Source organism: Schistocerca serialis, chromosome 4, assembly GCF_023864345.2.
Source record: "Schistocerca serialis cubense isolate TAMUIC-IGC-003099 chromosome 4, iqSchSeri2.2, whole genome shotgun sequence".
In the NCBI taxonomy this organism is placed as follows: domain Eukaryota; kingdom Metazoa; phylum Arthropoda; class Insecta; order Orthoptera; family Acrididae; genus Schistocerca; species Schistocerca serialis.
The window spans coordinates 663,029,688-663,053,933 of NC_064641.1; the positions used below are offsets into that span (position 1 = coordinate 663,029,688).

Genomic DNA, 24,246 nt, shown 5'->3' on the forward strand with positions numbered 1-24,246 from the left:
TGGAACACATGCTTTGTTTAAAAACAGGTTAAAATGGAACTACACCCTAATCTCTCCGAGATACAAGAAAATCCAACATCCTCCTGGCCATCAGTCTACAACTTTCATGATATGAGCAGTCACGAGTTTAAAAAAATTACTTTTTTCCCAAATCCCTGATGATTAAAGGACAGACATTTATATATAATTTGTATTTAAGAAATCTGCTCCATATGTGTGTTAGTGAAAAATGTATGCAATGGTGTGCAAGTCTTAACAAGTGTTCTGAAAAATGACACACACCATCTGTCTTCAAGACTCTTGGGACATACAGGTACATTAACGACATACGAGAAATGTCAACCAACTACTCTTCATTCAATTTTAGGAAATGCAAGAGGTAAATAAGTCAGCAGCTTTAAAGGTTCTTGATTATTGCAAACATTTTTACATATTCCATCTTTCTCACCTGCACAACGGAACTGGCACATAACCTGATGTCTACATTTTCTTTCAATAGTGCCACACTGCAAGAAGACTTTAGTGATATATCAAATTTATAAGAAATAAACCCAAGCTTTTTGTGAGCCACCAAACGGCACTGATATGATACAAAAGAATGCCTGACTGTGCACGTTAAACATTCTCTGCTAGTACGACTGTTAGTGTGAAGGAACACACCAATTTTCCATCCAGTTGCTCAGCCAATTCTCTAACAGACTTGGAAAAAAAGCTCAATTTTATATAAATGTATTTTTAAGTTTCCCCTATGAATTCATCAGTTTCAGTTGAAAACCATCCAACCATCGTCAAGGAATGTTGATGACAATTCGGGACTGAGCACACGTCGGAGATAGCAAGAATAAGGAAGGAAATAAGACCCGTTCTTTTCAGTGGAACTATCCTGACATTTCAACTGATTCAATACAAAACACCACACACAATCTCACAGTGATGCTCAGACAGCGTTTTTAACCCAGCTTTTCCTGAATGCTATTCCAACATGCTAACCAATGTCCTATCTCACTCAGTATCAAAAAACAAAATAATGATGTCCTAACTGCACGTTCCTTATGAAAAATATCAAGCCTGTATTTTCTGGCCAGTTCAGTAGTACAGAATCCCAAAGATCTTAATGCTTTCATTACAGGAGCAATATGGTATTTCACCATTTGAGAGAATCACTACAGGGAATAAAAAAAACTGGCCTTAGAAACTAAGTTGAATCAAATAGTGACAGCTTCATCAATTGCTACAGACAGCTCCCACCAACCAAATGTAATCTGGTTTTCTTTCTTTCAATGATTGCTGTATCTGCATCACAGCAGAACATGACAGTACATCTCCTCCTCAAGAAAAAGAAAGTGAATTCGATTTCTTCAATATTATACTTACTCTAGCACGATGCAAGTCCACACCATACATATCCAACCTCTTTGCATGTTCAAGGAAGTTGAATTCAGCATCGGCTGGTGACTGGCGCCTTGTGGAGAAAAACAGTAAGCATTATAAAAATTGTGATAAAAACATAGCACTAAAAACAAGACTGGCTTTAAAAAATTGTAAAACACTGAGAAATAATGACAGTAATAGTAAGTATAAGAGACTCTGATGAACTTTTAGGCGAAAGTAAACCTCTTATACAAACATCAACACTTATTTTGCGTATAACGATAATCACTTTTTTTGAGAGAAGGAAAACAAAGTGCCAACCAGCAAACAACAAATCGGAGTATGAACCATCAACACTTTCACAGAAAATATATCAAATTCCATTGATGCATTGTTTCTTCACACACAGCCCTCCTCCCCCTTAAGTGTGGGGTACTTGGGGAGTATAAGCATAATGAACCTAACTTGACATCCGGCTCTTTTGTGAATAATTGGTTGCAGCACCAGAGAAGCCATAGTTACGGTCCCGAGCACAACCCATACTGAGCAATTGGATGTAGAGCTTGTAGTTGAGACCTGCATGGATGTGTAGAGGCATTGTGTAACCATGGTTGTCATATGCTATCCAAAGGTGGTGACAGCATAGTGCTTCACTCTCTCTATTGACACCTTGCTGCATTTAACGTTTTGCAAGGTGTGTAACACATTGTTTCCATATCGCAACACTTGGAAAGGTCCAGCGTATCAGGGGTGACAAGGGGCCCAAACTAAATCAGTGTAGAGCACAACACAGGAGCAGTCCACCAATGCTCTGCATGAAAAAACTGCATGTTCATCATGGTGCAAAGCATGTGGCTATTGGTGCTTTGTGACATGTTTCTAAATTTGCTGTATCAATGGTGGTAGTTCCACCTGATCTGGCAATGGTGCAGATGTGAGGTAGTCAGCCAGAATCCTCAGTGGCTTCCCACAAACCATTTCAGCCAACAATGAATCACATGTCAGATTAATAAGCCATCTGTAGTCCTGAAAGGACCAGAGGTAGTGCTTCCATCCAGTTCTCTTGATGACACTTGTGAGTGCCCTTTAAAGCTCCTGTCACAAGTGGGGCACTTTTGTGGTTCTTCTGTGGGAGGTTCTGGGTTTGAGGGGATGAGGAAGTGGCTCTGGTTATTTGCTTCTGTACCAGGTCGGGAGGGTAGTTGCGGGATGAGAAAGCTGTTTTCAGGTTGTTAGTGTAATGGTTCAGGGATTCCGGACTGGAGCAGATTCGTTTGCCACGAAGACCTAGGCTGTAGGGAAGGGACCGTTTAATGTGGAATGGGTGGCAGCTGTCATACTTGCCGGGACTGGATCAGACTATGAATGTGGCTCTCCAGCAGGGATACGACTTCCTCAAATCCTGCCCTGAAATGAGATCCATCCTTCACGAAATCCTCCCCACTCCACCAAGAGTGTCTTTCCGCCGTCCACCTAAACTTCGTAACCTCTTAGTTCATCCCTATGAAATCCCCAAACCACCTTCCCTACCCTCTGGCTCCTACCCTTGTAATTGCCCCCGGTGTAAAACCTGTTCCATGCACCCTCCCACCACCACCTACTCCAGTCCTGTAACCCGGAGGGTGTACACGATCAAAGGCAGAGCCACGTGTGAAAGCACCCACGTGATTTACCAACTAACCTGCCTACACTGTGAAGCTTTCTATGTGGGAATGACCAGCAATAACTGTCCATTCGCATGAATGGACACAGGCAGATAGTGTTTGTTGGTAATGAGTATCACCCTGTGGCTAAACATGCCTTGGTGCACGGCCAGCACATCTTGGCACAGTGTTACACCGTCCGGGTTATCTGGATACTTCCCACTAACACCAACCTATCCGAACTCCGGAGATGGGAACTTGCCCTTCAATATATCCTCTCTTCTCGTTATCCGCCAGGCCTCAACCTCCGTTAATTTCAAGTTGCCGCCGCTCACACCTCACCTGTCTTTCAACAACATCTTTGCCTCTTTACTTCCTCCTCGACTGACATCTCTGCGCAAACTCTTTGCCTTTACAAATGTCTGCTTGTGTCTGTGTATGTGCGGATGGATATGTGTGTGTGTGCGCGCGCGCGAGTGTATACCCATCCTTTTTTCCCCATAAGGTAAGTCTTTCCGCTCCCAGGACTGGAATGACTCCTTACCCTCTCCCTTAAAACCCACATCCTTTCATCTTTCTCTCTCCTTCCCTCTTTCCTGACGAAGCAACCATTGGTTGCGAAAGCTTGAATTTTGTGTGTATGTATGTGTGTGTGTGTCTATCGACCTGCCAGTGCTTTCGTATGGTAAGTCACATCATCTTTGTTTTTAGATATATTATTCCCACGTGGAATATATATATATTTTGTCTATGCCCATAGAGATTTACACGATAGTGTGGTGTTAAGCACAATACTGTGCACTATGTACATAGGATCCCAGGTCCACCTGTTTCACAGTGCACCTACAGGATTGCACCAGAACACCTATTAGAGACTAAAGCAGTCTTTGAAGAAATGCTTCAGTTGGGAGTCATATATATATAACATTCCACGTGGGAAAAATATCGACCTGCCAGCACTTTCGTTTGGTAAGTCACATCATCTTTGTTTTTAGATATATATATTGAAAAGATTGGACTCAAATTGCTGGTCCTGGTCTGATGTAATGCAAAGAAGAGAGCCATAGCATGCTAACCAATCTGTAATGAATGTTTTTGCAAACATCTCAGCCGATACGTCAGTAGTATAGCTGCTGCCCATCTGTCTACTGCTGTCATTGGATACTTGTTACCTTCTGAAGACAGTAGAGGGCCCACAAATGTTTATGTTTAAGTGACCAAACCTCACTAGGAACTGGGGATACATCCATACCTGCACCAAAACAGTATCCCACCTTGCACCTTGCATTGCCAACACTGAAGGCACAAGCAAGCCCAGACGAGAGCATCATTTTTTACTGATGGCCACACAACATGGTCAGTTAATAATTTAGTCATAGCATTTCACCTGAACGTGCCAAGTTGTACACACTTTTCAAAATTGCAATGAAATGTACGGTGGTCACTTCCAATTTGAGACATCACACCATATTTTAGAACTGCCACCTAACACCCAGCTTACAAAGGCCATATGATCAACAAATCTTAACACCCAAATCACTTTATGTTTTTGCCGTGGAAAACATAAAAACTTTGACTTTGAATACTGCGCAACAGAGGATGACGAACTGACCAAAGAATACTTACTTCCTCGGTTTAGTGACTCAAAAGCGATTGTGGGAACAGAAAAGTTTCACTCATAAAACCCTGCACAGAGAGTCAAATTATTGTCAAGCCTTATCATTTTAGTCTGCATGAGTCTCTTGAATATGTGACAATACTGAACCAAATAACACCGTCACATATGGAAAATATTACTGCTGGTTTTGTGACAGTAGCATATGATGACTCTTGGTGGCTAGGATGCATTGAAGAAAAATACAATGACATGTACTGAATAAATTTTTTACACCCAAAGGGTGTAGCCCAGTCTTTTTACTACCCACAACCCAGAGATATATTAGATGTTCCAGGAAATACTCTTTACCAAACAGCGAATCCACCAACAGCTACGGGAATAACCAACACTTTAAGTGCTAAAGAAATCAAGTTGTCTTCTCTTGCTTTGAAAAAATATCTTAAAAGATCATAAAAGAAGCATGTTTAAATTATGTTACACCTACCTTCACTAAACACAAAGTTGTATAGATACCATATGTATTAACTTTGTAAATACCAATTGGTATTAGAAATACAGTTCTATCCATGCAGATATCAACAAGTTAATTTTTTTCCCAAGTGCAATTACTTATATGTCAATTTCTAATATGAGGAACATGTTGTAAATGATTACAAATAAGAGGTAATGTTGCATAAAAAGGCTAACATAATAATTTAAGTTTGTTAGAAATAGTCTATTTTTCACCTCTCTAGTGTGTATTGCGGTAGTAAAATATTATTTTATACAAGAACCCATTGAGATCCCATCTTGAAATTTTGCATGCATGTAGTCAGACTGGACAACACATATAATTTTTATAAAGAAATCCAAGGGTACATACTTTGGAAATTTCAAAACATGTTTTTTTTTTTTTTTGGAATAGTTTAAAATTTTCAGATTTGGGTAGCACAGTCATGTTACATATCAAATTGAAGGGAATTTTTAGAGGAAAACAATGGTGCAATTTTGAGCTCTCTAGGTTGTATAGTATTTGAGTTACAGCATTTTAAAACAATCATCGATTGATCAAAAACAGAGGGTTTTTGATTTTTAAACCCTTGAAACTCAAAAGCCAAAGATCAGAAAAATTTGAAATCTCAAATTTAAACTAGTGTTAGTGTGTACATTACCTGAAAAAAAATCATCCAAATCTGAGGGGTCATGGTTCAAATCATGCAGTACAATTGGTTGATTTGACATGGAATGACCCATATGTTTGCAACAAATGCCAGAGGTAGTAATGGTCGAGTTATATGACCAGGTGCTATACTGTTATAAATGGTTTATTTGCCACTATCCTGCTGTCAGTAACCAGTTGTGGGACTACACTCCTTTCCCTGGCGGTGCTGTTTGTAGGTGTGGCAATCTGTCACACCTAATCCAAACTGGTCTCAGTATTTGAGTAACCGCATGGCTTTGTGCACTTCGCAGCTTGAGATATAAAACATCTATGATACCAGAAGATGTTAGTCAAGTTAGCTCAGTACTTGCTGCAATCTTGAAGAACAGAAGAACATCGTGAATGTGACCTTTTATTAGGGCCAGTCAGCAGCTGCAACACCTGAAAACGCTTGGTCATCATCTCATCCATGACACACAGACTTCTGATTTATTTGGATAAGCTCACCGAGTGTTGGTACAAGGTGACAGTGCACTGAGCAGTCATGTCTTTGGGTGAGCACGGTGTTTGTGAGCTGTGTTTAGCTGAAACATTGGCAGCTGCCGCTGAACCGCAGTCACCATAGCAGTGGAATCTAGCACTGCACACAGCCTATCGACAACTTGCAATAACTTATAAAAACATTGTCCTCCATGCACAATCGAAGCTAGCTGTATCTGTGGAGGCAGCTGCTGGTGCCAGACATGTAACAACAAGTCATCTGAAACCACAATACTGTCAACCATAGCAGATAAATGTCTTCAAAATTCCAATGGGATTTTGCCATCACATTTTTCATGGTACAACATGTTTTTAAGCTTTTAGTCAGGGAGTTTAGTGTAATGAGCAACTAAATAAGTTCTGAGAGCGTAAAGAGAGCAATGAGAGAAGCATTTAACGAATTCGAACATAAAACATTGGCAAACAATCTAAACAAGAACCCTAAAAAGTTTTGGTCATATGTAAAATCGGTAAGCGGATCTAAATCCCCTATTCATTCACTCGTTGACCACGATGGCACCGAAACAGAGGACGACCGAAGAAAGGCAGAAATACTGAATTCAGTGTTCCGAAACTGTTTCACTGCGGAAAATCGTAACACGGTCCCTGACTTCAGCCGTCGCACGGACGCCAAAATGGAAAATATTGAAATAAACGATATTGGAATTGAAAAACAACTGCTATCACTTAGTAGCGGAAAAGCATCCGGACCAGACGAGATACCCTTAAGATTCTACAGTGATTATGCTAAAGAACTTGCCCCCTTTCTATCAGCAATTTATCGTAGATCGCTGGAAGAACGTAAAGTACCTAGCGACTGGAAGAAAGCGCAGGTCGTTCCCATTTTCAAGAAGGGTCATAAATCAGATGCGAATAATTATAGGCCTATTTCGCTTACGTCAATCTGTTGTAGAATAATGGAACATGTTTTGTGTTCTCGTATTATGACGTTCTTAGATAATACAAATCTCCTTCATCATAACCAACATGGATTCCGCAAACAGAGATCATGTGAAACTCAGCTCGCCCTATTTGCCCAAGAAATTCACAGTGCCGTAGACACTGGCGAGCAGATTGATGCCGTATTCCTGGACTTCAGGAAGGCATTTGATACGGTTCTGCACTTACGTTTAGTGAAAAACATACGAGCTTACGGAATATCGGACCAGGTTTGTGATTGGATTCAGGATTTCCTAGAAGAAAGAACACAACATGTCATTCTTAACGGTTCAAAATCTGCAGATGTAGAGGTAATTTCGGGAGTACCGCAGGGAAGCGTGATAGGACCTTTATTGTTTACAATATACATAAATGACTTAGTTGACAACATCGGTAGCTCCGTGAGGCTATTTGCAGATGACACGGTTGTCTACAAGAAAGTAGCAACATCAGAAGACTCGTACGTACTCCAGGAGGACCTGCAGAGGATTAATGCATGGTGCGACAGCTGGCAGCTTTCCCTAAACGTAGATAAATGTAATATAATGCGCATACATAGGGGCAGAAATCCATTCCAGTACGATTATGCCATAGGTGGTAAATCATTGGAAGCGGTAACGACCGTAAAATACTTAGGAGTTACTATCCGGAGCGATCTGAAGTGGAATGATCACATAAAACAAATAGTGGGAAAAGCAGGCGCCAGGTTGAGATTCATAGGAAGAATTCTAAGAAAATGTGACTCATCGACGAAAGAAGTAGCTTACAAAACGCTTGTTCGTCCGATTCTTGAGTATTGCTCATCAGTATGGGACCCTTACCAGGTTGGATTAATAGAAGAGATAGACATGATCCAGCGAAAAGCAGCGCGATTCGTCATGGGGACATTTAGTCAGCGCGAGAGCGTTACGGAGATGCTGAACAAGCTCCAGTGGCGGACACTTCAAGAAAGGCGTTACGCAATACGGAGAGGTTTATTATCGAAATTACGAGAGAGCACATTCCGGGAAGAGATGGGCAACATATTACTACCGCCCACATATATCTCGCGTAATGATCACAACGAAAAGATCCGAGAAATTAGAGCAAATACGGAGACTTACAAGCAGTCGTTCTTCCCACGCACAATTCGTGAATGGAACAGGGAAGGGGGGATCAGATAGTGGTACAATAAGTACCCTCCGCCACACACCGTAAGGTGGCTCGCGGAGTATAGATGTAGATGTAGATGTAGATGTAGAGTGTGGTAGACTCACTGTTGAGTGGGTGTCCAAAGCTAAAGTGGTCACTCACTGGTCCAAGTTGCTGTGTAAATTACTCGTGGTCTTCAGTAGCCTGTTATGTGCGAAAATGCTTTCCAGAACCACAAACCATATTTCAGATTGTGCAGGCATAAACAACATGGCTGACAAGGAAAAACCACACAAGCCTGTGGGCGGGAAGTCTGACGTGAGTGGTCACAATGTGGATGAGAATATTGGAACCAGTAACCTAGTTATGTCTATATTTGATGTCGCTTTTTGGCATAGCAGGGTTACCCAACAGGGATGATTGTATTTGGTTCGAGTTCGGATTTACTGATTACACTGAGTTCATCGATTGCTGTACAGTCGAAAGGAGCTCCTAAATCTTTATCTCTTGCTGCATTTTGCTGCCAATGGTGTGAAACAGTTTATGCATGTCCTCCATGTCAAAATCTCATTTCGCAGGACGCAGAAAATACTTATATACCGTGAAATTAAATCGGTGTCACCAATTATGTAGGCATAATTAATACCTGTATACAAATATCAGTGCTAATTCTGTAATATTTGTAACTTCGTGGCGTGTTAACACATTTCTTCCCTTTCCTCAGTATAAGTGATCATCATAATGATGGGAATAAAGGGAAGAAATGTGTTAACACGCCATGAAGTTACAAATATACTTATACCGATACCTTCCTTGTAAGTTTAAAATGGGGAAAAAAGAGAATCCATGACACACACACACACACACACACACACACACACACACGCACACACACGCACACACACGCGCGCGCGCGCAGACACAGAGAGAGAGAGAGAGAGAGAGAGAGAGAGAGAGAGAGAGAGAGAGAGAGAGACAGAGAGAGAGGAGGGAGGGAGGGACAGTGGAAGGTAAGATCAGGCTCACCACAAAAACATTGAAGGCAATTAAAAATTAGTGTGAGGTTCAGCATCAATGCTATATACAAGGTGATAAAAACAGACAGAGATTTGCACTAATACAAACACCCCCCCCCAACCCCCACCCCCCTAAAAAAAATGAGACGCCAAGGAAATGGTGAAAGACATTAAAGTCACCTTGTAGACAAGTATTATGTTAGGTCAGGAATTTCTTTTACTGCACTTACATGTGTTGCCATTAATCTCAAATGACATCATAATGGCCCATTTGTCAAAACAACATTTTTAGTGAATCACAGGAAAACAAAAACAGTTCCATTACTGAAATTACATCACATTTATGTGTTTACAAACTTCAGGAAGGATGACAGAATTGCTTCAGCATGTCTCATAATAAACTGCTTGTACAGAGAGATTTCAAACAGGGCTGTCGACCCACATTCTTGTATGTAGTCCAATGTGTTGACTGAGTAATCAAAATATTAACCCAGCAAAATGAAGTTCTCATTAGAATGATGATACCACACTGGTAGCTGTAATTCCAACAAACTATTATGCTGAAGAATTTAGACAGAAAATTTCATTAACAACCCGAAGGTTATGGTGCATCACTGTTTGCTTTATCTGGTTTTCACGCAAATTCTACATCCATAGTGTCATGGAAGAACTCCAATGGTGTATGGACAGAAGAACAGGAGCTAGTGGTAAAGTAAAGCTTTAAGACTGTCTTAAGCATGCAGCTCAACTGAAAAGAGCTCTACCACAACAAATATGTTTGCATAATAGTCTCCCTCCATCAAACAGTTCCACATTTTCTCATATTTTCTGTGCTTCAGGTCATGATGATCACTTGTAGATAGAACAGCACATGCTGCTGCAAAGCAGGAGAATCATCATTCTGCTGCAAAGCAGGAAAATCATTATGAAGACACCATTTTCCGCACGATGCCATATCTTCTGTGGAGTTTTGAAAGGTATAATTGGGAACTTACAGGGGCTACTGTTTGCAAACACCTCAATAGGTAGAAACAATACATATGATTAAACATTCTTTAACACATTTATCAAAATCTAATGGTATTAATCTATGATGCAACTAAATCATGGGCAACAAAATCATACACAAAGACACCCTCACTTTGAAGCATTTGGCTAAGTCAACTACCGAATTAAAAATTTGACCAGCATTTACCAACACAGAACTGAACAAATGAATGGAATTTCTGAAATTTTCAAATCATGAAATCCCCCCCCCCCCCCTCTCTCTCTCTCTCTCTCTCTCTCTCTCTCTCTCTCTCTCTCTCTCTCTCTCTGTGTGTGTGTGTGTGTGTGTGTGTGTGTGTGTGTATGTGTGTGTTTTACTGGTTGTGCTTACTTTTATACAGTGTCCGAAACAACAGGAATTGAATTTTAAATTATTTCACCAATGTTTTGAGGAAAAAAAAAAAAAAAAAAAAAAAAAAAAAAAAAAAAAAAAAACCTGGTAATTACATAATTTCCAGATGCGGTTGGCACATGTGATAAAGATTAGCAAATTCTATGATATTTGACAGAATTTCGAAGTCAATGAGAAGACCATAGACAGAGGATACTGGAGAGGCTATTTCAGAAGGAGTAATCACAATGCATAAGATTAATTGCGTAAATTGCACTTACAGTGTCGGCATCTCTTGCATTGTGTGCTGGTGGAAATTTGCTGATGCTGCTTGAAAGCAATCAGGTGACAGTGTATGGTAGCCAATGAGAACTGCTGAATCTAATGACTTTTGGCAGAAAATATGAATCGATTACATTTGTTCTCAGACCAAGAGTATGACTTACTGATCCGTTTATTATGACTTAACATACTATTTTGTACACAGTATAGTCACAAGTAAAACAAGTACACTGTAAACATTTAAGAATATTCAAAACCATTTTTTACTAAAGAAAAGCTCTTACGAATTAATGGGATTCACAGTGAAAGAAGACTCTCCAAGCTGCTTTCACAATTTTGTAGTCCTATAGTGGTAACACTACTCGTTTTGCACCATTACAAGTACACCCTCAGGTGAAGCACTGTTTATTAAAATTAATTTTCTAAATAAGGTTTTATAAAAATGAAAATAATTTAATAAAATTTCTTAAGAATATTTGTCAAACATGCATTACCTAAACAAGTTTTTAATTTTTTAAAAAAAACCTTCACTCATATGATAGCCTTCAAATAATCAGAAGATCCGATGTCTCATGATTGTTGTAAATCGAAAATGGTAATCCATTATAGGCTGTCATTAATGGTAAAATTGGCATTAACCATCAGCAGGTGAATGTCAGACTGAACACACAGAGCCACAAGATCTAGAATAAAAAATAATTGCAGCCATTAAAATTTATGGCTGAAGCACGTAAAAAAATTTTTGGACAATGCTTATGGTCTGTGAAGTTTGCGATTTCTTTAAAAGTAAATAGTACCACCTACCCAAAGTACTAAATCATTGAAGGATCACTCCAATTAAGCAAATGTGAAAATGGCGAAAGTTTGTCATGCCAAAGCTATGGATCGGTAACTGGCAGTGGTGTACAAGAAGCTCATATTGGCAAATAATTTATACCAAGTTCGAAAACACAAGTTCCATCCTGTGATGGAAAATATGAACATCAATGAACCTATGGTAAAGAATTAGTTGCAGTATATGTGGCCAACCAATATCATAACCTACTGGTTCCATGTCTGCAAGAGCAAACACCTGTTATAGGAATGTGTTTAACTACTTTTTGCTTTTATCAAGGTATCTCAGCAAAAGACCTTCGGTTAGTAATGTCACTTTCATTTTTTGGCACTTGCCATAGGTCTACCATAACTGTCAGCCAGATATACTGCACTGGTAGCTTGCCAAAGATTTGCTCCTTTTCATATTTTTTCATTACAGATAATAACATGATTTGTGGTGTCAGACTCTGAATAAATGTTTGCCAATGTGAGCTTCTATAACAACACCAATTACCAGTCCCTTGCAATAGCACAACAAACCACCCCGTTTTCATTTCTGCTTAATGATCCTTAATTGCTTTTGTATTTTTGGTAAGTGTTATTATTTACTTCTGTAAAACCCAGAAAAATTACATACCAAAAACACTGTACAAAAATTTTTTACATACTTTAACAATAAATTTTTATGCCTGTAATTATTTTTTATCCCGTGTGGGGTTGCTAGTCCCCCATCGGGCGCCTCCCCGGGTGGCGGATCGGGAAATGCTCTCCAGATATGGGGGGTACCGGGCAAATAAAATACTCGGGGTGGACCAAAACTAGCACGGGTAGGGAAGACTCGTTAAGCCATGAAGGCAAATCCCTAGGGGTAGAGTACCCCAAAATCAAGACTCCTGGTCCTCCAGGTTGGGGGTTGTGCAGAGGGCTACCAATCCACTCATGTAAAACAATGGCCGGTCAGGACACTCAAGGTATGCCTCGGAAACAGGACAGAATTTACTGGAACAGAAATTGGCAAAGTTACAAGGATTTCTCTTTTGGTTCGTGGAATGTCAGAAGTCTATACCGCCCAGGAAGCGCACAAATACTAATAAACGAACTAGGAAAATACAAGGTACAACTGGTAGCGCTCCAAGAAATAAGATGGCAGGGAACGGGATCAATGAAAATAGGAGACGGGACAATAATGTATGGAGACTGCGGTCAGCGCCATGAATTTGGAACGGGCTTTTACATTCATAAAACAGCAATTGACACAATAAAGGAATTCAAATCAATTAATAACCGAATATCACACATTACAGTTCAGGCTCAGTGGTTTGATATTACATTTATAAATGTTCATGCACCCACAGAAGATAAGGAAGATGACGTGAAAGAAGAATTTTATAGTCAACTGGAACAGACATATAATTCAATAAGTAGACATAACGTAACAATAGTGTTAGGAGACTTTAATGCCAAAGTAGCAAAAGAAGAAATCTACAAACCAACCATTGGGAATTACAGCTTACATGATGAAAGTTCAGAGAATGGTGTGCGACTCATAAACTTTGCAATGGCAAATGGTCTCACATTAAGCAGCACAAAATTCCAACACAAACGCATTCATTTAGGGACATGGATATCACCAGATGGAAAAGTAGTGAACCAGATTGACCATGTCGCCATTCAAAGACGATTTCAAAACAGTATTAAAGACGTTAGAACTTTTAGGGGAGCAGATTGTGAGACAGATCATATGTTAATCATAGCTCAAATGAAAATAAAGCTAAAAAAGAAACAAAGTACAAATAGGGTTGAAATTAAAAGGTACGATGTAGAAAATCTGGCAGAAGAAAAAATAAAAGAAAACTTTAGGAAAGAAATGGAAATTAACCTATCGGAATCTAGACTGACACATAGTGACCAGCAAGACGTGGAAAGTAGATGGAGACACCTCAGAAACAGTATCCAAGATGTAGCTTCCAAAACTATAGGTAAAAGAAAACGAACTAACTAAATCTGGTTTAATATAAAGTGCCAAGAAAGAGTACTGGAGAGGCAAAATGCGAGGAAGGCATGGTTACAAGACATGGACAATATTACACTAAAGGAGAGATACTATAAAATCCGCAAGGAAACACAACGAACTCTAAGACAAGAGAAGAGAAAACACTACAACAAATGGTAAGAGAAGCGGAGGATGATTTCAAGCATCACAGAGCAAGGCAGATGTACCAGCATATAAAAAAGTCCTTGGGAAAATTCACTAAAAGGGAACAGTTTATAAAGGACCATAATGGGAAAATACTTACAAACAAGAATGACATACAAGAAACATGGAAGACATAATTTACACAGCTGCTCAACTGCTATGATCCACAATATTACTTTACATTTGAAGAACCAGATACAGTTGATATACAAGTCACCACACCATCAGTAAATGAAATAAGACAAACAATAAAGAAATTAAAGAACAACAAGGCCTGTGGGGAAGACCAGGTATATGCTGAGCTTTTAAAAAATGGAGGACCACAATTGGAAATAGAACTACATTCCTTAATTGAAACAATTTGGGAGACAGAAAACATACCGGCCGATTGGAAAACTGCAATTATATGCCCCATCTTTAAGAAGAATGATCCCCTTGTCTGTGATAACTACAGAGGAATTGCCCTACTCGATGTCACGTATAAAATTTTGTCGATGTGTATACTACACAGACTGATTCCCATAACCGAAGAACTGATTGGGGACTACCAATGTGGTTTCCGCACTAACAGATCCACTTTGGATCACTTATTCACATTGAGACAAATAAATGAGAAGGCATGGGAAATTAATGTAGATATCCATATTCTATTTATAGACTTCAAGAAGGCCTATGATAGCATACACCGACAGACACTCTTAAACACCATGAAAGAATTTGAAATACCATTAAAATTAATCAAATTAGTTAAAATGTGTTTGGAAGAAACCATATGCAAAGTTAAGACACCTGCAGGAGAGACTGAAAATTTTAAGGTGTACACTGGACTGAGACAAGGGGATGCCATCTCACCTATTCTATTTAATATTATCTTAGAGAAGATTGATAGAGAATTCACCAAAACTAATCCACAAGGGATCCAACTGCAGGGACAGAACATTACTAGACTTGCTTATGCAGATGATGTAGCCTTAATAAGCACTTCAAAAGCTGAATTAATCAGGATGATGCAAAATTATTACAAAATAGCTGAGAAAGCTGGACTTCATGTGAATGAAGAAAAGACAGAATATCTAGTCATAAGTAAAAAACTCCAAAAGAATACACCACTGACCGTAAATGGTCTCACTTTCAAGGCAGTTGACCACTTCAAGTACTTAGGGAGTCTTTTTAGCAGAGACAATAGAGCAGAAATAGAAATGGACGGCCATCTAGCAGCAGCTAATAGAACTTTTTACAGCTGTATCAAAATTTTAAGGATGAGATCACTTAGTACTGAATTAAAAATCCGTTTTTATCAGTCAACTATTGTACCAGTAGCATTATATGGATGTGAAGCTATTACATTCAGGAAAAAAGATGAAGAAAAACTGTTGATATTTGAAAGAAAAATACTAAGAAAAATATTTGGACCAATCTTCGATGAAAATGTCACGGAGTGGAGGATAAGGAAAAATGAAGAACTACGGGAGCTGTACAAACATAGTACCATTGTGGAAATGTTAAAGAAGAGAAGACTGAACTGGGCTGGTCATGTAGCAAGGATGCCGGAGAACAGACTACCCAAAATAGCATCCACTAAGAAATTAGAAGGAAAGAGAAGAAGAGGAAGATCTCGAATTAGGTGGATGGAGAATATCCGGGAAGATGCAGCTAGGATGGGCATCAACTCTGATTGGACAACAATTTCCCTGGATAGAAATAATTGGAAGAGGCTCGTAGAGCAGGTGTATGGTCGATAAGGCCTTAGCCACGTGTAAAGTAAAGTAAGTAAGTAATTATTTTTTATATTACGTCTTGTCATCTCGTGTGTCCAGTTTGGAATTCACCAACGGGGGGTGGTGGTTAATGCCAACTGTACTACAGACAGTAACCTATGATGGATTAAAACTTTTTATTTACAAATGAACTATTGGACACCGTAGCTTCCCAACTGGTTAAGGACTATCATGTGAGTAAAATTAAAAAATTCAAAAAATGCATGTTTAACAAAAAATTTTGAAAGTTTACAAAAAAATTCCTTTTATAAAATCTTATTTTAAAAACTGCATTTTAATTAACAGTGGACCACCTGAGGATGCACTTTTAACGGAGCAAAACTGGTAACGTTCCCACTAAAGGGTTACAGAGCAGCTACAGCGGTTCAAATCCTATTAATTCACATGACCTTTTTAGTAAAAAATAGTTTTGAAGATTCTTAAATATTAAAAGGATGAATTTTAAAGTTTTTTATTGATTTTAATATTTATTTGGCAAATGGAAAAAAAAACTAGATGTGCTGACAGACTGAGCTGCAGCTACGCTCAAAGCCATTATGTTAGAATGTGACAGTCTGCTCCAGTCAGCGAAGCTAATGAATTTGAATGGAAGGAAATTAGATGTGCTGACAGACCTAGGTTAGATTGGAATGTGACGATCCCCTTGCGAGGTGGTGAAGTCAACGAACTCAAAATGAAAATATGATTGCCATAATAGAATGTTGTTTAGTGTAGCCCAAGATGTACATTCGTCATTGCAAAATCCTATTTGTATGTCTTACTTCTGACTTTGGCAAAATTTGCGACAGTGGGATTAAATTCTAACCTACTAGAATAAAATATCAGCTAATTTTATTTATGAACAGGCATTTTGAACTGCTAGCAACAACTGACTCACAATTCTTCGTATTCTGTTCTCATTGTTCATCATACGAGTTGTTAACCTCAGCATGCAATGCACCTGCCACCAACATCACAAGCACACTTTTGCTAATAAATTAAGTTCTGTAGCGCCTCAAGACTAACACACTCCATTTTGAAGGTTCACTTTGATGATAATATGCTGAAAACTTGCATTTACATACTTGTGTAATTTATGTAGCTCTGTGATCTTCTTTTCCATCTCTTCTGTTTGACCAGGTATCAACTGTAGCCCAGAAAGATATCCAGGAAGGTGTTCATCAGGTTGATAGTCGCCCAGCTCAGCTGCAAAAAGCATAAAATCATTCTTGTGTGTGTCTCCAGAATAGGAAGTAGCGAAGTTAGTTAGTTAGTTTCATGTTAAATGGTTCCTTTGCACAACAAATCATTTGATGTGGAGTGAGTCATTTTATGTGCACAATGGAAATTAATTTTTTAATGCTGCTCTATCCTGAACATTTATATGCAAGTTAGTAATTCCTACCTACAGCCTTTGTTTTCCAGTAAGAGGAAAAATAGCTGTGAACTATACAGACTGCCTGAATACAACATTAATTTATTACCCACAATATACCCTCAGCTTCATTATAGCTGTTGATCTGTGAAGCAACCCACCTTGGTGATCAAATTATGAATAGCAGCTTGACATTTCGTTAAAAGAACAAGATGTAGTTGTAGCAGCTAGCAACTGAAATTATCTAACTTGGCAAAAAGAAAATGTAATAAGAGAAATTTCTGATGTTCAGACAGAAAAACTGGGAAATAATAAAATATCCCGAAACTGTAATGCAGCTGTCCAACACCTCTCTTATTTCACGAGTAGTGCCCTATGCTCAGAACTACTGTTCATCCTGTATTTTCCATTGGTTTACTTTCATTTAGGAAGTACACCATTTTCCATCATCTACATTACATTCTGGTCATTACTGTTCTACTTACCTGTATAGGACACTAAATGTCACATTAAACAAGTTTCTTACTGGAATCCGAGCTTAATCACTTGAATCTCACATTATGCCAGGACAAAGCAAAATTAATGACAGTTGCCTACAGAAAATGTAGTCCGACTGCAATCAGCAGTACACGACATTTAAATTTTGCTTTTATGTGCATAAAATTGTCATGGAATCATAAAAATGTTAAACAAATGCACACCTTAAAGACAACCATATTTTGGTAGTCCTGCAACAGTACCAGGTTTTGACTACCTCAGTGTGGTCTGGAGCCAACACAAGTAATGGTATCACAAAGACTCATCTGAACACTGCACGAGTGTATCACTGAATACACTGGTATCATTGGATACACTGGGAGTGTGCTCAACAGTTGGTCAAGCTCAGCTCACTTGTGAATGACATATAATTCCATGTTATAGGTAGACACACTGCATAAACTAAATGAAACAGATGTATGTCGAGATTATATGACATTTTCTGTGACTTGATTGAGCACCTCTGGGTGGCTCTGAAGCAGGCAGCATTATTGGGTCACTGAAAGTAAACTTGTAAGAACAATACAATAATCAGCCAGTTGGCCAACATCATAAATATATCGGGTTTGTTAGAAATGCAATTTTATCTGCTTTTGACTCCTGTTGATAAGGTTATCAACTTTAAACTATCCACCACCATGCAATAGTCTGTTATGTATAAATTTTAAGATCCTGCTAGCCCATATTTGATGTAAATTAACTGAACTGTGAAAAATTTACCTAATATCTACAGTAAAATAGTACACAGCCTCCTGTTGCCAATAGTTTTAATTAGTATTGGCCAAAAGGAAGCCACTGTGATCATCATCCTCCATACAGTTTACATCTTACCCTGTAAGACTTTTCTTTTCACCTATCTGAAATTAGAGCTCTTAGACAACTGTTTTGTATCAGTCTAATAGAGGCAGATGCATTTCTGACGACAGACTGATGAAATCCAGTCTTTCCAATCACTTGATGCAGCCTGCCACAGATTCCTTTCCTACACCAACCTCCATCTCAGAATAGCACCCAGTGTCCTCAGCAACCGGCCACAAGTACAGTTTAAAAAAGTCTACTTTATTCAACTCCTACCAGTTTCAAATTTTTACAGACCCACCTTCAAGTGGCTTCTTATAGTTTACCTTTCTTTCCCACTGGAGTCTTCTTTTGTGTTGTGATGTACTAAGACAAAAGATTTTTCATTCACAATACAGTAAAGTTATGGTACCTTTTTTCTACCTTCATAGAATCATTTCATTAATGTTTCCATGAAGATAAAAAACCCTAACTTTATAGTATTGTAAATGAAAAATCTTTTGTTTGTCTAGTGCACCACACCAGTAACTAGTACTGAACAAAGATCCAGCAGAAAAAAAGGAAAGCTATAACAAGCCATCTGAAGGTGGACTTGTAAAATCCAAAACTGGTAATAGTTTGAGTTAAATAACCCTTTCAAAGCCACACTTCTAGCCGGTTGCTGCATAAACTACAAAACTTACAAATCAATTCTCTTTTTTCTGTAAGCAGTTTCAATGAAACATAGCAATACTCAGTAGTTATTACAATTCTTCATCTCCATTTTTTAAGATAGGAATGACAACTGATTTAGTCAAGCTCTCAGGCACCAGATCATATTTAAAATGTATAGGAATCATTTGCATACAGACTTGCTTATATAATATAACAGCTCTTGATTGATTTATCATATTTGATGAACTCTAAGACACACTTTTTTCTTCAAAAAATTGCGTCCAAAATTCAGGTGCTTCTTATACTCTAAATTAATTTCAAAATGTCCAGTGTTTGATTTAAAATTCCCACCAGTCTTAAAAATAGCCATATATTCAATGCTGCAGGAAACCTATCTCTGTCTGGCAACACTGTATTCAACTGGTAGCAGCAGTGCACCAATACAATGAACGCGAGTTGCGGGGATTCATAAGTTTGCTAACACTGTTTGCCTCCTGCCCCAATGTCACAAACCCAGAACACTGTCTAGCCTACGACGTGTCACTGAAGTCTAAGGTGCCAGTGATCTTGAATTTAAAGTGATTTGTGTTATCGGTAACAGTACACATTTTTTTAGTAGCAAGTTTCGTATTAGGAAAAAAAAATTAAAGTTATTCATATGATTTGGGTTTAAATTAAAAGTAATGGCATATGCAGAAGAATATGGAAACAGGGCAGCTGAGTGGCATTTCGGCCCTCCACCAACAGAAAAAGCCATTTGCGATTGGTGTACTAGCAAAGAAGAAGAAGAAGAAGAAGAAGAAGAAGAAAATGAAGACCAAATGTGTAAACACAGGACTGAATGCAAAATGCCAAAACTAAAAGATGACATATTGAAGTGGATTAGAGGCCACTGTCAAAATGGCATTAGAATTAATATAAAAATATTCAAATACACACTCATAACTTAGTGCTGCAGTGTCATGGACTTAACATGCAAATCAGAACTAAAATATCTCACAAAATGCCACAAGGGTATGAAGAGAAAATATTATTTTTCCATTGCTTTATTATTCAGCATCGAAAGAAAACCAGTGTCTAACTAAGACAAATAGTGAATATGAACAAAATTCCTCCGACATTCGATGCGCCAAGTAACAGAACTATTGCCGTGAAAGGTGATAAAACTGTAACTATAATACGTGAATATGAAAAAAAAATGCACTACACTGTTGTCCTTTCATGTTGTGCTAACTATACTACACTTAACCAATGATCATTTTCAAGTACAAAACAATGCCAAAACCTTCTGAAATACTGCCAGGTGGTGGTGGTGGTCTTCATGTACATGACAACGGTTTGGAGGGACAAGAGTGGTATGAAATTATGGATTAACAGAGTGTTTGTGAGAAGGAAAGGTGCTTTACTGAAGAAGAGTTCTCTTCTTGTGTTGGATCAGTTTAGTAGTCATCTGAAAAATGCTGTGAATGAGAAATTGAGACAGGAAAATGCAGAGCTTGCTGTTATTCTGGGAGGACTTACTCCACAGTTGCAACCTCTTGATGTCTCGATAAATAAACAATTTAAAGGATATATGAGAGAGGAATGGAACAAATGGATGAAACCCAACATGAAATCAAACTGAAGGGAGCTTTAAAACAATCTACTATCAAAAAACAAAAATAATTATTGACAGTATAATGTAAATGGTTAGACAAAAAATTCTACTCACCAAATGGTGGCATGAGAATACATACACAAAGTTTAACTTTTACAAGCTTTTGGAGCCATTGCCTCCTCCTGGTAGAAGAGTTGAAGGGAAAGACTGATTTTTGGGAGACACTCTCCTCATCCTGTCCAGTAAGTCTCTCCTGACACGTGCTTCTGGGTGACTTTTATGAACTGTACCCCCTTTCCTCAACCTCTTCATTCCTTTTTCTTCACCCTTCTTCCTTCTCCTTCAATTCTTCTGACAGATAAAGCAGCCACTGGCTCTGAAAGCTTGTAAAAGTTAAACCTTCTTTTGTGTGCATTTCCTGCCGCCGCTTGGTGAGTAGATCTTTTATCTATCTACCTACTATCAGACAAATGTGTCGGTGGATAGTCAAGTCATCACCTGGAGTGAGAGAAGGCACTATTGTAAGACCTTCGAGAAGCGCGGCATATGTAAGGCTCTCAACAACAGTGAGGACCATCTCACATACGAAATGGAAGAAGAAGTAGTTCAGATGACAATTTTCAGGGACTTTAAAAAGTCAGTTTGGTTTTATAAATGAAGATTTTTTTGGTCTGGCTTTGTAACCAAATAATGAAAATGGTAAAAATGTTAATTTTTTTTTAAATTATTTAAAAGTTAAGGTGCGTCTTCTAGTCTGTAGCATCTTATAGTCCATAAAATATGGTAATCTTCTTTGGGGACACTTTTTATTTCATTTAGTACACCATTTAGTTCACAATTAGGAAATGTTGTCTCTTTAATAGTTCCCTGTGATTTGGATTGTAAAAGATTCATGTTAGAAACCATAGATTCTGAAAGTACTCCAACCATTTAGGTAAAGAGATGGGCTTAATTTTCACATTCTCTTTTATGAATAATGGCTCAACAACTGTAGTCATTAGTAATGACTTAGTTTAGATCATGTGTTAAATTCACTCTCTACCAACATTCATTAGTTGCCAAAGACAATAGAAATTAGTCTATTTCTTTTTATAATTGGTATATTTTTAAGACCAATTTCTTGATGACCTGTCCTTTCTTCCTCATATTATTCCAATTTTCTGCTGTATACTGTAGGAGCATAACTTAGAATTAAATTTAATGTCTACCTGCAGTTATTGAATATTTAAATTCAAATGATCGCCTTTGCAATCAGAGATGTTTTTGACTGTTCCCTGTCCTCCCAATTCTTATTTATGAAAAGAGAAACAACACAAAGTTCTTCGAGGGAATCAATCGAAAGAAAACTTAGGATATCAATTAAGAGAAACATGACTGCCCTGACAAGGGAATAAGGAAATTGACAGTGTAAAATGTCAGTTTTTCGAGAATGCTTTTTCCATGAAATATGTAAAAGGGTAAGATAAACAGAAATAAGAACATAAGTTACGAGGAAAATATACTGAGAATCCTGAACAGTACAAATACACTGAAATTAAACCACGAATTTGGAAGTAGAATGGAAGACACAATGAACATCTCCCTTGAACAACAGTACATATACTAAACAATTATCTATGGATTTGTGTGTTTGGGTGTAGGTAGTTCAGTTTCACTCCCCTTTTTCTTTCTCCTCACCAACAAATTTAATAACGCTAACAACAAGCAAATATATCCTTACACGAGGACGATTTCTGCAATCGCTGCACTGTAAGGTAAGAGACTACTTTCAATTGAAGCATGCCTATACTTTATCAAGTAATAAACCTTTAATCTGGTAGACACAACACTTGCATCTAGTCTACTGGCAGAAGTTGATGGCGCAAGCTGATACTAGAATGTAGTGTTTTTTTTTTTTTTTTTTTTTTTTTTTTTTTTTTTAATTGCTATCTCACAGAAAATTGTTTGTCAAAATTTAATGAAATTTCCATGAATTGTTAATAATAAATCTTTAGTATATTTAAAACAGGAAGGTAGATTTGAGTTTAAACTCCTGCCGACAGCAAGGTCATTGGAGCACAGTTAAGATTACGAAATGATCGAGAAGGAAATCATCCATGCCCTTTGCAAAGGAATCACCCAGCCATTTGCCTGGAGTAATTTTAGGAAACTAAAGAAAACTTAACTATTAATGGTCGGACAGGGATTTGAACCATCGTCCTCCCAAATGGGAGTTCGGTGTGCTAACCACTTTGCTCAGTTACACCTGAAACATATGTGATCACATAAAATGAACTAATGTGGTATACCAGGTGATCAAAAAGTCAGTACAAATTTGAAAACTTAATAAACAACGGAATAATTTAGATAGAGAGGTAAAAAATAACACACATGCTTGGAATGACACGAGGTTTTATTGGCCTCCAAGGTCCCCAGACCTCAGTCCATGCAATTATTGGCTTTGGGGTTACCTGAAGTCGCAAGTGTATCGTGATCGACCGACATCTCTAGGGATGCTGAAAGATAACATCCGACGCAAATGCCTCACCATGCTTTACAGTGCTGTTCACAACATTATTCCTTGACTACAGCTATTGTTGAGGAATGATGGTGGACATATTGAGCATTTCCTGTAAAGAACATCATATGTGCTTTGTCTTACTTTGTTATGCTAATTATTGCTATTCTGAGCAGATGAAGCGCCATCTGTCAGACATTTTTTTAACTTTTGTATTTTTTTGGTTCTAATAAAACCCCATGTCATTCCAAGCATGTGTGTCAATTTGTACCTCTCCATCTACATTATTCTGTGATTTACTCAGTTTTCAAATTTATACTGACTTTTTGATCACCTGGTACTTGAAAGCAATCTTCAAAACAAAGTACTACACTGCAGTCTCTTCTTGCAAGTTTCCAGCAGTTTGGGTACAACGAAAAGCTTGAAATTTATACATGCAAATTCATTCGCCTTTTCACTGGCTTGATACACAATGAAAGCATTGTGCCTTGTATTCTTTAGCAGCCTTCTAATTGTATTCATATGCAAATTTATAATTTTTTGTTTCTTTCCATGAAGAGAGTTTGCAGTTACTGATTTCTTTCAATTGGCTCACTTTACAACAAAGATCTTAACATAAGTATCTCTCTGTACTGTGGTTCCAAGCCTGAAGGAAAAAGTTAGTTCCCACTGTGGCCGAGTCCTCATTTTGCTTTGTATTCCTATGGTTTGAGGTAAAGAGAGTACATTATACAAAGCCACATTAACACAAAGAAAAAAGTTTAAAATATGTTTTCAATATCTACCCATTTACAAGTTAAAAAAACTCAAGACATACACTATTTATCAATCAGGATGCCTAAAAAAATTTATAGTACCAATGTTATAGAGATGAGGCTCTTTCCCACACACACATTTTTTGTGGGCAGGTTTAGAGGCCTAACTAAATTTAGCCTCTTCTGTTGTTTAACACACTCATT

The 24,246-nt window shown here is 38.1% G+C and overlaps 1 protein-coding gene across 3 annotated transcripts in view; it reads right to left on the reverse strand.

Moving 5' to 3' along the window:
• Positions 1-24,246, reverse strand: part of LOC126473134 (tyrosine-protein phosphatase non-receptor type 4) — a 183,108-nt gene that overhangs the window by 93,672 nt on the left and 65,190 nt on the right. For all 3 annotated transcript variants that reach the window (XM_050099990.1, XM_050099991.1, XM_050099989.1), the window contains 2 exons: positions 16,915-17,035; positions 1,375-1,462 (listed from right to left, as the gene is read on the reverse strand). In XM_050099990.1, coding sequence (XP_049955947.1) covers positions 1,375-1,462; positions 16,915-17,035 — 209 coding nt within the window. The remainder of the gene's footprint in view (positions 1-1,374; positions 1,463-16,914; positions 17,036-24,246) is intronic.